Genomic DNA, 17,294 nt, shown 5'->3' on the forward strand with positions numbered 1-17,294 from the left:
AAAAAGTACGATCTTTGTCCCCATGTGCAGTTGCAAACCGTAGTCTGGCTTTTTTATGGCGGTTTTGGAGCAGTGGCTTCTTCCTTGCTGAGCGGCCTTTCAGGTTATGTCGATATAGGACTCCTTTTACTGTGGATACAGATACCTTTGTACCTGTTTCCTCCAGCATCTTGACAAGGTCCTTTGCTGTTGTTCTGGAATTGATTTGCACTTCTCGCACCAAAGTACGTTCATCTCTAGGAGACAGAACACGTCTCCTTCCTGAGCGGTATGACGGCTGCGTGGTCCCATGGTGTTTATACTTGCGTACTATTGTTTGTACAGATGAACATGATACCTTCAGGCATTTGGAAATTGCCCCCAAGGATGAACCAGACTTGTGGAGGGCTACAATTTTGTTTCTGAGGTCTTGGCTGATTTATTTTCATTTTCCCATGATGTCAAGCAAAGAGGCACTGAGTTTGAAGGTAGGCATTGAAATACATCCACAGGTACACCTCCAATTGACTCAAATGATGTCAATTAGCCTATCAGAAGCTTCCAACGCCATAACATCATTTTCTGGAATGTTCCAAGCTGTTTAAAGGCACAGTCAACTTAGTGTATGTAAACTTCTGACCCACTGGAATTGTGATACAGTGAATTATAAGTGAAATAATCTGTCTGTAAACAATTGTTGGAAAAGTGACTTGTGTCATGCACAAAGTAGATGTCCTAACCGACTTGCCAAAACTATAGTTTATTAACAAGAAATTTGTGGAGTGGTTGAAAAACTAGTTTTAATGACTCCAACCTAAGTGTATGTCAACTTCCGACTTCAACTGTAGTCTCACTATTGTTATTTTACTGCTGCTCTTTATTTACTTGTTACTTTAAATATATATATATATATGTATATATATTTTACTAGGCAAGTCAGTTAAGAACCAGTTCTTATTTTCAATGATGGCCTAGGAACAGTGGGTTAACTGCCTGTTCAGGGGCAGAACGACAGATTTGGACCTTGTCAGCTCGGGGGTTTGAACTTGCAACCTTCCAGTTACTAGTCCAACGCTCTAACCACTAGGCTACCCTGCCATCCCTTATTTTATTTCTTATTCTTATCCATATTTTTTTAAACTGCATTGTTGGTTAGGGGCTCATGAGTAAGCATTTCACTGTAAGGTTGTTGTTTCGGCACATGTGACTAATATAATTGAATTTGATTTGATTTGTAGATAGGAGGCCTACTTAAGCCTCAGCTAGCACAAGCAGCCTCCCAGTCCCGACAGAGGTCCAGAAATGACAGTAGCCTTGCTCCTCCTCATCTTCCTCCCCTTGAGAATAGTAACAGTTCTCTAGTGATGGTGCCGGCCTTCCTTATCCGCCTCCTCTCCCAGAAAACCAAGCTGACGACTGCCAGAGGCCCAGCGGTGCTCATGAGAGCGACCCCCCCCCCCCCCCCCTTCTGTGAACACTTGTAAGCCTACAGTGATGAGATGGATAGCCCCGAAAGCGTGGAGTCCACGTTCCAATGTGTAATATAACTAGGCTGCCAGCTAAATACTGTACATAGCTATAGACCAGGGTATCCCAAACTCGGCCCTGCCCTCAACCCCCCCCCCACGCCTTTTTGTTTTATTCCCATAGCACTACACAACTGCTTCAAATAATCAAAGCTTGATAATGAGTTGGTTATTTGAATCAGCTGCGTAGTGCTTGGGCAGAAAACAAAACGTACACCCAGGGGGAACCCAGGACCGAGTTCAGGAAACCCTGGGCTTGACTGCATTGTCTGCATAATGAAACAATCCCTAGTCAGCTATTGTTTTGAAGGTGGACTGATTGTATTATTTGGAATTAATAGACTGGTTTTATGTAGCACAAACCTTCTATCCAAGCTGCAAGAGAGCATGAGGACGGCTAAGGTAGGCTATAGGTCTACATTCTTAAATGTTTAATTGGTTACTGATTAGTATACGCATGTTTGAATTTCCCACTTTAATTACTTAACAAGGAAATACATTATTGCCGCCGGCCTACATTCTAAATAGCAGCATTGCGACAGCGTAGGCCTATAGCTTCGTAAAACATAAACGTTTGGCTTAACATGAGAAAATGACGACCAAATAAAAATAAACATGTACCCATTAAAGCAAAGCTACAGGATACTTCAAGCACTAGCACCACATAATCTGATAGCTATCGATTGGCAGCCGCGCAGACATCACAATTTCAGAACAATTGACCGCGATCAATAGTCGAAACTTTGAGTGGCTGACAGGCTCATATTTTTTTGGGGGGGGGGGGCAAACTTCGAGAAACTGAGAAACCGCTACGCCTGTCACGCCCTGACCTTAGTTATCTATGTTTTCTGTATTATTTTAGTCAGGTCAGGGTGTGACGAGGGTGGGTATGTGTGTTTTGTCTTGTCTAGGGTGTTTGTATATCTATGGGGTTTTGATATGTCTAGGTAAATGTAGGTCTATGGTGGCCTGAATTGGTTCAATCAGAGACAACGATAAACAGCTGCCTCTGGGGATCCTTTTTAGGTTGCCATTTTCCATTTTGGTTTTGTGGGTTATTGTCTATGTGTAGTTGCATGTCAGCACTTGTTGCAATTAGCTTCACGTTCGTTTTTGTTAGTTTGTTTAGTGGTCTTCGTTTATTAAAGAAGTATGTATTCTTATCACTCCGCGCCTTGGTCTCCTCGTTATGACGAACGTGACAATGCCAGTGAACTTACATTGAATATGTGAACCCAAACAAGGTTTCTGAACCACACATTATGAATTAAATACAAATACAATTAAAAGGGATCTTTTGAGTGGAACCACAGCTTCACGGTCATCAAATTCTCTACATGTTATAGGCATTTATGATGAGTATGTGTTTCCCATCGCAAATGTCAATTTCCAAGTACAGCTACAGCTGATCGCTGTCTGTGGTCCACTGGGGATACTAAATTATAGTTTTTGCGTGTAAGGAGAAGGAAGATACAGATTCAGCTTCTAAATGATTGATTTATTTCAGCTTTTATTTCTTGAATCACATTCCCAGTGGTCAGAAGTTTACATACACTCAATTAGTATTTGGTAGCACTGCCTTTAAATTGTTTAACTTAAGTCAAACGTTACGGGTAGCCTTCCACAATTCCCTTTAACACCGTATTGATAATTGATTATCGGTTGCACTAATTTTCATAAATTCCAAATGAGGCAACCCAAGATTATGAAATGTATGAAGTGAGAACTGCTCATTAAAACATAACCACGTTTAAAAAATAACGTTGATGGTTTCGTGCAGTATCGTCCCGAACAAATTAATTTCACTGTGCTTGTTACTAACCCTGGTTTCCACTTTTGCTGCTTAGTAGGTTAATAGAAAACAAACTCTAGAGCTCCCTAGGGGCAGATTACAACTCCAATCAAACAATGTCTTCTACCCAATGCCTCACATCAAATTCGCCCAGCTACGGAGATGTCAAATAGCCTCAACTCACACTCTGTTTCTTCACATAGAGCTGTAGGCATGGTCTCAATTGAAAATTAAAAAACTGCACCTTATTACAAACAAGACAGGTATTCATGTAGCATCATCGTGCGCTTTCCAAAACTCTATTAGCACACTGAATAGTGGCAGTAGCAGAGTTATCCTGTATATGATACAACCAAGAAACTCAACTTTACAACACATTCTTGTGTTATCCCAGAAACGTCACATCATTCAAAAAAAACTGTTATTTCCCCTTGGGAAAACACAGGCATTGATTTGATGCATTGCAGTAGCCAATACAATTTCCTTTAATATAGATAATTAACTCCCTTACACCAGGGACTTGTCACTCATCTGAACATGAAAATGTCAACAGTGACAGTTTGATTGTTGGCTACCCACATCAGCCACCCTTGTTCTGTGCTGTGGAAATAAGACGGACGACCATTTTAAGACGTCCATGTTGTTCTTATTAGCATATATTGAATATCTCAAAGCCATTCCACGGTCTGTTTTGAACATTAATTAGGCCTCCCGTTGATTTTCTGATCATTTGTTTTGAGGGGGAATTAGATAGCCATAAGAGATGTGGCAGTAAATATCAAGGCACAAAACAAGGCACAAAAAACCTACAGGCTAATCCATAGACTTCTTTAGGTATGAAAAAGGGTCCACATGAGTATAATGTTAATTACTGATATTATCATGGCTTTTGTAGCTGTTATAAAAGCTTTATGTGGGCCTACGGTAAAGTTCATTTCTACATAAAGGGCATACAGTAAACTGTTACCTATAGGTTTCATTCATTCAGTAGGTATAAACATGACTCTGCATGTGTGGTACCAAAGTTCCCTTGTAGCCTGCTATTCTCAGACGTCTGTATAGATTGGCAATGTAATAACGTCTGAATAGAACAGAATTGATACTGGAACGACAGCCAGGTATAATTGAAAAGGGACTGAGTTGCATGAAGGATAGAGGCCTGGATTACTGGGCAAATGAAAATGAATGTTTATGACAGGATGATAAAAGGAACTAAATGTAAAAAAGGCACCTGGTCTATTAAGTTTTTATCAGAAACTTATCGTTTAAGGAGAGAGCAAAGAGTGGACCGACCTCCCTCACTATGCTTCCTATTTCTGGGTTACACCTACAGTTGAAGTCGGAAGTTTACATACACTTAGGTTGGAGTCATTAAAACTCGCCTTTCAACCACTCCACAAATGTCTTGTTAACAAACTATAGTTTTGGCAAGTCTGTTAGGACATCTACTTTGTGCATGACACAAGGCCCTTTTCCAACAACTGTTTACAGACAGATTATTTTCACTTACAATTCACTGTATCACAATTCCAGTGAGTCAGATGTTTACATACACTAAGTTGACTGTGCCTTTCAACAGCAAGGAAAATTCCAGAAAATGATGTTATGGCTTTGGAAGCTTCTAATAGGCTAATTGACATCATTTGAGTCAATTGGAGGTGCACCTGTGAATGTATTTCAAGGCCTACCTTCAAACTCAGTGCCTCTTTGCTTGATATCATGGGAAAATCCAAAGAAATCAGCCTCAGAAAAAAACTGTAGACCTCTACACGTCTGGTTCATCCTTGGGAGCAATTTCCAAACGCCTGAAGGTACCACATTCATCTGTACAAACAATAGTATGCAAGTATAAACACCATGGGACCACGCAGCCATCATACCGCACAGGAAGGAGACGCGTTCTGTCTCCTAGAGATGAACGTACATTGGTGCAAAAAGTGCAAATCAATCCCAGAACAACAGCAAAGGACCTTGAGAAGATGCTGGGGGAAACAGGTACAAAAGTATCTGTATCCACAGTAAAACGAGTCCTATATCGACATAACCTGAAAGGCCGCTCAGCAAGGAAGAAGCCACTGCTCCAAAACCGCCATAAAAAAGCCAGACTACGGTTTGCAACTGCACATGGGGACAAAGATCGTACTTTCTGGAGAAATGTCCTCTGGTCTGATGAAACAAAAATAGAACTGTCTGGAGGAAAAAGGGGGAGGCTTTGCAAGCCAAAGAACACCATCCCAACCGTGAAGCACGGAGGTGGCAGCATCATGTTGTGGGGGTGCTTTCCTGCAGGAGGGACTGGTGCACTTCACAAAATAGATGGCATCATGAGGTAGGAAAACGATGTGGATATATTGAAGCAACCTCTCAAGACATCAGTCAGGAAGTTAAAGATTGGTCGCAAATGGGTCTTCCAAATGGACAATGAATCCAAGCATACTTCCAAACTTGTGGCAAAATGGCTTAAGGACAACAAAGTCAAGGTATTGGAGTGGCCATCACAAAGCCCTGACCTCAATCTTATAGAACATTTGTGGGCAGAACTGAAAAAGCGTGTGCGTGCAAGGAGGCTTACAAACCTGACTCAGTTATACCAGCTCTGTCAAGCGGAATGGGCCAAAATTCACCAAACTTATTGTGGGAAGGTTGTGGAAGGCTATCCGTAACGTTTGACCGAAGTTAAAGAATTTAAAGGCAATGCTGCCAAATATTAATTGAGTGTATGTAAACTTGTATGTAAACTTCTGACCACTGGGAATGTGATGCAAGAAATAAAAGCTGAAATAAATCATTCTCTCAACTATTATTCAGAAATTGTGAAAAGATGAGTTTAAATGTATTTGGCTAAAGTGTATGTAAACTTCCGACTTCAATTGTAGCTCTCTCACTCTCCCAGGCTGGTTATTAAGTGGTGGGAGGGAGGGGGCCAGCCAGGAGAGATGACTGCTGGGTAATGAGATGGGTGACGGGCGCCCACAGGCCCGGATGACAGGTGACAAGGGGGAGGTTAGAGGAGTGAGGTGTAGACGAGGTGTGGACGACTGAGGGCTCGTACTCACGGTGGCCTGCTGTTTCTCAGCTTGCTCCGTTGCCTCGTCCAGCTGCTTCTGCAAGGCAGCCTGGAGGGACTTCATCTCTCCCCTGTTGAAAGGAAAGGTGAGAAACTTTCAGTTAGCACATATCCTTCTCCTCTCCAACTCTTCTCTGACTTCCCGCAGTGGCGAGGCAGTAGTAATAGTATCTCAAGCACTGGCTGACTGACTGACTGAGCACTGAGTAGGATCAAGCCATCAAATCAATTCATGCTTACTTTTTCTACCAAACATTTGTGATAGAATGCGTGACGAAATACCAAACTTTAATCCAGAATACCAGTATACGATTACAGCAGCAAAGGAATTATTCCCTTTGACTGGGCTTAGTGTAGGTTTAGAGTTTAATTACATATGACTTGGTCATGGTCCATCACTTGTGCAGTCGAGGAGCAGCATCTGCAGTCAACAGCACTGTTTGTCAAACTCGGAAAGAAAAGTCTCTCTTCACTGCTGTGCTGCCCTGTCATATTTCACATGCCAAGGGTTGTGCCTGTTGGCATGAGCCCAGCCAAGCAAACATTTTTCTTTTCTGCTAGTTGGCATTTCATTTTTCTGATCTCACCCTCAAACCAGCAGTACGACGTTTTAAGGGGAGACAGAATGATTTTTTAGAAGTTAGAATATGAGGTTGACATTTAAAGGGAGCCCAACACCGTTTGGTGCTGTAAGTGAGCTTCAAGTCAACACATTGAGTCAACATATTTTCACCGATATTTAGAGACTTTTTTGCCTATGGGCTACAAACAACCAAAAATTATTCTGAGTGCCATTTTCCTCAGACAACACAGCACTAAACTGTGAATAAAATAGTGTATAACCCATTATGGGTATCTGTGGAAAGGCAGTTACTATTTTAACCAAAGCACAAAAGTAAATGACTTTGACTTTCAGTACTGTCTTCCTCTGTCCCTCCTTGTATTTCATTGGCCACTCAAGTTGGCTGTATTTCTGCAGTTTAAATATAGTAATTGGTTATGCCCAGGATTAGGTCAAATGTGGTGGTTAGGACGAGGGTTAACGTTTTTGTTTTTTCAACTTGTAACCCTCACGTTTGTAATTATTCGACATGTGTTGACCTGAGGATGTGGCTACCATGGTTTCACATTAAAATAGTTGCTAGTTATTACTCCCTCGAAGCAATCATAAACATTGCTTGAAAGCTGTCAAAAACAAATGATTTTCCATAAATCAGCAGCCTGGATCGCTCGTGATGAAGTCATTCGATAATCATTCTTGGCAATGGAACGAACCAAGAGCAGGATTCATTCGGATTTAAAGTGGAAAACAGGTGGCTGCTCAAATCGTCTGTGGACCAGGAGCCATTGCTCCAATAAAACATTGTTTTATGGTTTGTTTATGATTGTCATGTGTTATTGATATGTTGGTTTGCTATTTACAAAGCAGTAGGATATAAGTATATACTGTGTATACCAAAGGCTGAATTTCAGGTAACATCACATTGTTCCTGCACCATAAAAGGAATGAAAAGTAATGTTGCTCTTCAAAAGAATCCATACGGTAGGAATGTGCAATAGCAAATGGTTAAGAAGCTTAGATCTACCTCTGCTTGTGGCTGAGCGCCAGGATTTTCAGGACATCCGCCTTGGCCACGGAGTCGTCATTTTTCAGTGTCTAGAAGAGAGGAATGAGAGCTTTTTAGTCTCACAAGAGAAATTGGTTTATTATATGACCACTCACAGTCTCACTCCAACACTCCAATGTGAAGGAGCTGATTCAAAGCACTCATAGGAACATAAAGAATACAACAATGCCCCTTTCGAGTGTAAATGCACACATTGCTCTAAGCTGTCATACAGTAGCCTATCTATGCTCAGGCAAAAAAAAAGATGTGAATAATTATTAGAATTTTTCATACATATTGTGTAACGCCTCATAGATTATTTATGTGTATGCTTTTATGAGGGTAGTCAAATACTTTTTGTGGTCCAAAAAGTATTAGTTCATTTGTAAGCTTGTAGGAACTCATATAGTTTAGATTCAGGTTTGAGGGTAATTATGAATATTTTTTATGACACTTTTTGGGGAAGAAAATTGAAGTGGTACAGTGTCTTGTTAATAATAAATTAGATCTTAATTTCCATAAATACACTAATTTGAGTTCAATAATTGCAGCTCTGCAAGATTACTGAACGGTTTTCAAATGTGCTTCAGTATAATAATGAGAAGAGACATTCTGAAAAACACCAATATTTTTTTATCACAAAAACTTTAACCTGGGTGCATCCAATCAGGGCTTGATTTAGAGGGATGCTGGCACTACCACAACAAACCAGGGCAGTAAGCAGTTAAGTTGCAAAGGAATGGCCCACATTAAACCATATACTAGCACACCACAGAGCAACTGCCAAGAATCAAAGCTCTATCATGCAAAGTTTAATTATGAAGGGTTGACCCAGCACCCAAGGGATGTCTAATTAAAATAATAAACACTTAGGACAGTGAATCTCCACCAGAAAGGTTAATCAGTTACACATACATAATTGATTACTCTAAAAAGTTACTGATCGTTTTCACCCCTTTTTTTGGTAAGAGATCCATCCCCCCTCGCTTCTCCCTTCATCTCCCGCCCCCTGCTTTTCCCGGTACATTTGCACAAGGCACAGGGTACACTGCCATCCAAGTCTGCACATAATCACATAATATACAGTAGCTGACTGACGTCAAAGCCTGCAACCGGGGACATTGGTAGCGTAGACTACACACAGTGCCAGCCAGCCCCGAACAAGGGACAATGGATGCCACCGAAAACTGTCAGGAGGACAACACCATGAACCCAGGTTGGCCAGGTCACGTCATACAAGTAGACAGGATGTATTTGGGAAGTCACTGATTAAAACTGAAATGGGCTACAGCCATCCAAGCCTACTAAAAAGAACACAGCAGCCCAGACTAATCCAAGGGACCACTGCCTACCAGAATTGGCAAAAGAGATTCCATTCAAGACTGACTAGGGGACAATGATACTCTGGCTAACACCTGACAGACACATTTGTGTCTGCTGGTTCTCTATGGGACACAGGATGTTGAAAGTATAATTTTGGACTGAAAATACTTGTCAAACCAGACGTCTTTTTCAATCTATTTGTTCAATTCAATTCATTCCCTACTTTGACGAGAACTGAAATGGAATCGACCGCAGCCTTGATCAGTGGCGATATACAGATGTGTCAGAGAAAAAAAAACGTATTGCCCTGCTGCGGTAAACAATTTAATAACAACCAAATTACACTGGATTCACAAGACCTAGGATGAACTATGTTTATGTGGTCTTCCATCCAAGCCGTGCCTTCCCCAATTCTCTACGGGACTGATGATCATACATTTGTCTTTTACCTCTCATTACCTGTCATTCCCCATTCCGTCAGCCCTATTCTGCACTGTGCTCACAGGAATGAGTAACGTTGTAGCGTACATGTATACACAACATCCGGTCTATACAGCGTTTGCGGATCTGTATGTCAAAAAAACGGATGACATTAAGTTGTGGTAGATATTGAGGGTAGAAGCAGAGATACCATTCAAATCATTTCAGTGTTTGCTCAAGTCCGCCTGGACTTCCAGGTGGATAGGGTTCGCACCATTGAGACAGGCAATTTCAAATCGAGCACATCTAAAAGTATTTGAAAGATGTAAAATGACGTAACATAAACACCCTCCAGCAGCATCACACATGCACATCCTGTCACGATAGTTATTAGATCCTCTCGTAAATCTTCTGCAAGTAAACAAAAGGGTCGCTATCTAGAACCTAAAAGGGTTCTTCGGCTGTCCCCATAGGAGAACCTGTTGAATAACTTTTTTTGGTTCCAAGTAGAACCCTTTTGGTTCCATGTAGTGCCCTTTCCACAGAGGGTTCTACATGGAACCGAAAAGGGTTCTAAAAAAACCTGTGACCAAAAATAATTATACCTGGAACGAAAAATCGGACAGCTGAAGAACCCCCTTTGGGGCCCTTTTTTCAAAGAGTGTAGGGACAGATTTCTCAACACTGTCACCTTGGAGTAACTTTCCAGTTTTTACAACTGTACCTCAACTACAGGAATTCCACTTCCAAAACAGCTTTGCATTCGTATTCATATCAGGGGGACTGATCGTCAAAACGAAGGACATATCGCTTATTTGCTTTTGATAAATGAGGCCCCAAGTATGTAGTGGCTCATTATACGCTAGGACAGTGGATGAGAACGAGTGAATCACAGGCTGAGCTGAATTCTTAAGCCATTTTTTTAAAGTCCTAAAACAGAGCCCTTCGAAATAATCTCAGGGTTCCAAAGGCACTCAAAGCCATCCACCTTTCTTTAACATCCCACTATAATCTGTCAGAAAAGGAAACAGTGGGGCTCTAACCTGAAGGTTGCCTTTTATGCTGTCCAGTTCCTTTGAAGTCTTGGAGAGTTGACGCATGATGCCAGTCCGCTCGGTGAAGACCTCCTTCAGCTTCTGCTCCAGCCCCTCATAGCCATGTCTGTCAAGGGGGAGAGAGAAGAGAGAGAGATTTCACTACTTTATGTCCGCCTGAGAGAATCACCCTTTATTGGCACCCTTGGGAGTGGGAGACGGTGTTAAGTGGATTAAAAGTGTTGTCATTAGAGCAAAAATGTAAAGAAATACAGACAAACTAATATCTACTGAATGCTCAGTCCTTGGTTTCGAGATAAAAAAGCACTTCACTCACCCTATCAATTTGGGAAAGTGTTTTACTCCAATGTGTCATTTGGCCAGAGGTCCTCCTCTGCATTTCTATCAAGTAATCCAACTGTCAAAAAGACTGAAATATCCGCAACACCAATTTGTCAAATGGCCTTTCTATTTCTATATAAATCCAACTATTGGAATGTAAATTAGGACAATTTTTAATGGTGACCTTGCCAAGAGGCAAACATGACTTTTCGTGCACATGTGCATGCAAATTTGGTCATTACAGACTCTTGTCTGAGAATCCTGAATGAATGCATTCCATATGATGGAATATGTGTACCCAGCAAACCGGGAACATTCCAGAACTAAGATTCCCATTAAGTTCTAATTAGGGTTTTATCTAATATTAGGATGATAACATCCCCAAAACACTCAAAGAATGAAAAATATATATATTTGGGAATGTTCACAAACATTTTGTGCACAACATCTGAACAACCACCACAAAACATTCTGGGGAAGTTCTGGGAACTTTCACATAACCAATTTTGGTTTGCTGGGTATACTGATAAAAGATTAATTGAAAAGTAATTTTTTATGAGTCCGTTTGACTTTGTCTATACCTTTCGACTACTATTTTAGGGGTTTGCGTCTCTGACCTTACTAGCCTACCAATTGATAAAACAGACATGTGGCTCTTGAATGACAAGCACACTCGTCAGCCAAGTGAAGTAGAGTTAGGGGACAAGTGAAGTAGAGTTAGGGGACCCAGTGGGTGAAAGCTCAGGAGTGGCAAATAAAGAGCTGGAGAAGAAGCTGACAGCTCTGGCCTTTTGGGGCCACGGTTGGCCATGTGAGCTCTCTCTCTCTCTCTCTCTCTCTCTGGTCAGAGATAAAGACATTGCAGCTTGCCTACATCTTCCCTAGTGCCAACTGCCGATGTCAGATTGAAAATCTATTTTTATTGAATGCAACACCCTCATTTACAAACACAAATAAACTAATCAATCTTTTGGAAGCTTCCTCAAGATCAAGCTGGTCAGCCTGTGGTTTTCAATGTAAACCGGTCGTCCATTTTATATCGACATGCTGTGCATCACTGATTGCTTTCAACTCCGCACAACAGAATCATTATTTGCAAATGTTGTGCGTTACAAAAAAACATTAAACCACTCCCCCTGTTTGACCCTCCCCTTAATTTGACATGCTAAATAGACAATAAAAGCACTATCTCTACAAGTGACAAGAACATCAAGGATCTTCTACAATCAAAACCAAGAAGCAGGAAGTGTAGGGGGGAACACAACATCCTTCCCACACTGCAGAAATGCCTGTTAGACCAATACCCAAATGACATTGCTTTGTCTTACGTTAGAAGCTCCTGAGGAAAGAGTAGAGCCGCAAGTGCAAGAAAATGTGACTTATCATCTGGAGAAAAACAACAACACGCCATGCAGCTTAATGAGCTTCACTGTAAACCTCTCTGAGAGTGGATTTTGGGGAGCAGGTTTGAAACAAAATATATATACTTTGTAATTGTTTTTAATCAATGCACTTTTAAATGCAACACTGCTGCCGTCATATTCGGGCTGAATCTGGGAGGGCTCCCCACCTGTTCGACCTGGGGCCTTTTTCCAAAAGTCTCATACACCTCATGTCCCAAATCCCATCACCGGATCAAGCACAATAACACATAAATCAGTAATAGAAAAGCAGTTCTTAAGAAATAAAGAACATTTTGTAATGTATCCTGCGCATGAGTTGCCACCGTATGGCATCTGTGAAATCTATTGCTAGCTCACGCAACAGAGAGAGGTGAGGAAATCACTCCCAGTCTGCCAGCTTATTCATTACCCAATGGAATTGGCCCATCCTCGGGAGGGGAATGAATAATTTTTCGTAATTTGAGGCCCACTGAAACAGCTATATATCATATGAAGAGTCACAGATAACAGTAAAGAACTTGGTCCGACATTAGAGCACATGGTTCGACATAAATTGGTAATTACTGCCAAAAAATGGCACCAGATACATAATTATGTTATGACCTTTCTCCGACACCAGCGTCCTGGCAACCTCTCGGTTTCACGGCTCCATTGGACGAGAGAAAAGTGTGCTAATGACAATCGGGTTGTCTGACAAACAGTCTTATGATCAGATACGAGGCCGCTGTCCTCAGAATTCTGCTGCCAGTGATCACATAATAACATCTTTTTTTTATTTGGGGCCTCTGCAATTCCCACATTCTTTTACATCCATCTTGATCTAGCATCTTAAAGTCAAGCCAGTAAAACACGCCCGGCTCGAAATAATGAAAAGTACCACACACACAAAAAAAAAAGAAAATGCAGACAAATGAGCTTTCTCCTACATGAGGAGCATCATCATTTATTGGTGGATACTGCGTAAAATTCTCGCGGACAAACATTTCTCCAGCAAATCACAGCAAGTTTCTGAGTAATATGAGGTTGACCCTGCCATGTAAAAGAGAAGTGCTGAGCCGTGGGCCTGGAGAGGGAAAAAGTGCTGAGGTCCACAATCAACAGCAAAACAACAGCTCAATAAAGGGAAGGAGGCAAGGCCATGCACATTTCCCGCTATACAGAGCAGCTGCAGAAGCAGCTTGGTCTTCAGTTCAGTTGACAGGGCTGGCCTGGAAACGCTCTATCGTAGCACCGGTTAACAGCTATTGACCAGGGCCTTTTTTAAAATAACGGCTAATAGCTTATGAGATCATTCAGCCTCTCTGTGCAACGCCACGGCAGTCAAAGTGTGGAAATTATGTGTAGGAGGTGAGGGAGCGAAGCCATCTGTGAGTGTACATAAAAACAGTATGTAGGCCTGGCTCGCATATACACACTGGTGTGTGTAAAATCAAGAATGTCCACGCTTGTTGAGGGCACAGTTGTTAGTTGTGATTCATACATTTGGCTATCTACTAGAGGGATTAAAGAAGAACCAGAAGTAAGCGTGGCTTATCTGATGGGGATACTTCCATCCAGCTACCGGGCAATGCTTAATAAATCATTAACGAAGGCATTTCTAAAAATGACAATTAAATAAATCCCTTCTAATCCAACTTTGTAACAATAAAATTTGAAGAAATCCAAGGGGTCTGTAACAATGTGCGCTGAGAGTCGGGAAGCACAGAAACTTAAACAATGGCGCATGGTGAAGGAACCAAAGGGAGTGACATATAAAGGGCAGAAAATCAAGGAGGTGACGGAGTCCAGGTGAGTGTCATTATGCACGTAGCGATGGGGACAGGTGTGCGCCATAACAAGCAGCCTGGTGACCTACAGGCCGGAGAGGGAGCACACGTGACAGTACCCCCTCCACGACGTGCGGCTCCAGCCGCAGGACGCCGACCAAGATGACGATCCCGGATCAGCAGCAGACCGGTCACCTCTGCCAAGGCGTGGGAACCTGTCGATTCGGCTGAGGCGTGGGTGCATGGCGACCTAGAGCGCCGGAGAGAGAGCATACGTGACAGCACCCCTTCCCCGGCACACAACTCAAGCCGCAAGAACCTGTTCACCCAGCTGAGGCATGGGAGCCTATCGAACCCGCTGAGGCATAGGAGCCTATCGATCCCGCTGAGGTACGGAAACCCATCGAGCCAGCTAAGGCAGGGGAACCCGTGGAGCCCGCCGAGGCATGGGAATCCGACAAACCGGCTGAGGCCTCCCAGGTAGCTCCATTTCTGACACCCGGACCCAACATCACGTCTAACACACACACGAAAAAACACTCTTCGGTGAGGCGTCATTCTGTAACGATGTGCGCTGAGAGTCAGGAAGCAAGTTCAGGGAGTGAGTGTTTTAATAAATAAACACAAACATAATACAAACTGAGAAACACGAACAACGCACAGACATGACACAGAAACAATGACGCCTGGGGAAGGAACCAAAAGGAGTGACATACTGTATAAAGGGCAGAAAATCAAGGAGGTGACGGAGTCCAGGTGAGTGTCATTATGCACTGATGCGCGTAACGATGGTGACAGGTGTGCGCCATATCAATCATCCTGGTGACCTAGAGGCCGGAGAGGGAGCACATGTGACAGGGTCTCAATACAGACACTAACTGTAGCTGGCTGGCAATGCTTCATATTAATAGGCATTTGTCAATGACCTATTCACAATCCATAAATCTTTCTTTTAAAATAAACCAGGCACTCATTGATATTAATGGATGTACTTACTTGAAAGGATCCTACTCACACCAGAAGTAAGGATGTATGATAATAAAAGGAATATGAATAATAAGGAATTCCCATGGTGCCCCATGCGAGGACAATCCATAGATAGTATATGAACACAAAACTACACTGAGTGTGGAAAACATTAGGAACATCTTCCTAATATTGAGTTACCTCCCTTTTGCCCTCAGAACAGCCTCAATTTGTCAAGACATGAACTTTACAAGGTGTCAAAAGCGTTCCACATGGATGCGGGCCTATGTTGACTCCGATTCTTCTATTCTTGATACACACGGGAAACTGTTGAGCGTGAAAAACCAAGCAGCATTTCAGTTCTCGACATACTCAAACCGATGCGCCTTAAATCTTTTGTTTTGCCCATTCATCCTCCGTATGGCACACATACACAATCCAAGTCTCAATTGTCTCAAGCATTAAAAATCCTTCTTGAACCTGTCTCCTCCCCTTCATCTAAACTTGATTGAAGTGGATTTAAGGTGTCATCACTAAGGGATCATAGATTTCGCTTGGATTCACCTGGTCAGTCTATGTCATGGAAAGAGCAGGTATTCCTAATGTTTTGTAAACTCAGTGTATATTAAGCATTGCCCGGTAGCAAGAAAGATGAAACCCCAGCAGATAACCCTTATTTAAGAATGCGCTCCGAAACCAATATTGCGTGGTGAACAAACTGAAGGGGAACATATTTTACGATGAACAAGCGACAAAATCAACAGCAGAAGTTATTTGTAAGTGCTAGCATTTCATCCGTCAAGTATAAAAGGACTTTATTTGCTGTAATGCAGATTGTGAGGAGACAGCAGTGTATGTAGTGCCTCCAAGTTCAGGCTGGATTATTTGTGTCATTAAGAGGGTGCAAATAAATAGTCGTAATAAGGGGAAATGCACAAGGCTTGTCGAAAAATGTACATATTTCCTTTCCCCAAGCATGACTACTACTGACTCTTGTCTTGTATAAACATAGCAGACAGCAGGGAATAGGAATTGCATTGGTTGTCAGACTGACACAAAATCTTCTTTAATTGTTTGGTTGACGGACATGGTAAAATGGTAAAACAAGCTGGTGCACGATATCTGAGTAAGCCTCAAGGTTTGATAAGCTGCAGACCACACTATCTACTTAGAGAGTTTCAACTGTACTTTATGTAGCGGTCTACATACCACAGACCGGTGCTGGCACTAACACCGCACTCAATGAGCTGTATTCCGCCATAAGCAAACAGGAAAACGCTCATCCAGAGGCGGCGCTCCTAGTGGCCGGGGACTTTAATGCAGGGAAACTTAAATCAGTTTTACTACATTTCTATCAGCATGTTAAATGTGCAAGCAGAGGGGGAAAAACTCTAGACCCCCTTGTGTACAAAACTCTCCCTCGCCCTCCATTTGGAAGATCTGACCATAATTCTATCCTCCTGATTCCTGCTTACAAGCAAAAATTAAGCAGGAAGCACGGTCAATAAAAAAATGGTCTGATGAAGCAGATGCAAAGCTACAGGACTGTTTTGCTAGCACAGACTGAATATGTTCCGGGATTCATCCAACGGCATTGAGGAGTACACCACAACAGTCGTTGGCATCATCAATAAGTCCCGTATGTATATACCCCAACCAGAAGCCATGGATTACAGGCAACATCCACATTGAGCTAAAGGCTAGAGCTGTCACTTTCAAGGAGTGAGACTCTAACCCAGAAGCGTATAATAAATCCCACTATGCCCTCCGACAAACCATCAAACAGGCAAGGCATCAATACAGGACTAAGATCGAATCGTATTACACCGGCTCTGACGCCCGTCGGATGTGGCAGGGCTTGCAAACCATTACAGACTACAAAGAGAAGCAAAGCCGAGAGCTGCCACAGTGACACAAGCCTACATAAGAGCTGAACCGCTTTTAGGCAAATAACAATGAAACATGCATGAAAGCACCAGATGTTTCCCGTACGATTGTGTTCACGCTCTCCGCAGTCAATGTGAGTAAGACTGCAAAGCCAGACGGATTACCAGGACGTGTACTGTGAG

At 42.3% G+C, this 17,294-nt stretch overlaps 1 protein-coding gene across 2 annotated transcripts in view; it reads right to left on the minus strand.

Annotated features, from left to right (window-relative positions):
* Positions 1–17,294, minus strand: part of LOC110506306 (leucine zipper protein 2) — a 160,675-nt gene that overhangs the window by 59,127 nt on the left and 84,254 nt on the right. For both annotated transcript variants that reach the window (XM_021585797.3, XM_021585796.3), the window contains exons 2-4: positions 10,758–10,875; positions 7,951–8,021; positions 6,354–6,435 (exon numbers count right to left, since the gene is read on the minus strand). In XM_021585797.3, coding sequence (XP_021441472.1) covers positions 6,354–6,435; positions 7,951–8,021; positions 10,758–10,875 — 271 coding nt within the window. The remainder of the gene's footprint in view (positions 1–6,353; positions 6,436–7,950; positions 8,022–10,757; positions 10,876–17,294) is intronic.

Source organism: Oncorhynchus mykiss, chromosome 26 (assembly GCF_057628025.1).
Source record: "Oncorhynchus mykiss isolate SJ-2025 chromosome 26, ASM5762802v1, whole genome shotgun sequence".
Taxonomy (NCBI): Eukaryota; Metazoa; Chordata; class Actinopteri; order Salmoniformes; family Salmonidae; genus Oncorhynchus; species Oncorhynchus mykiss.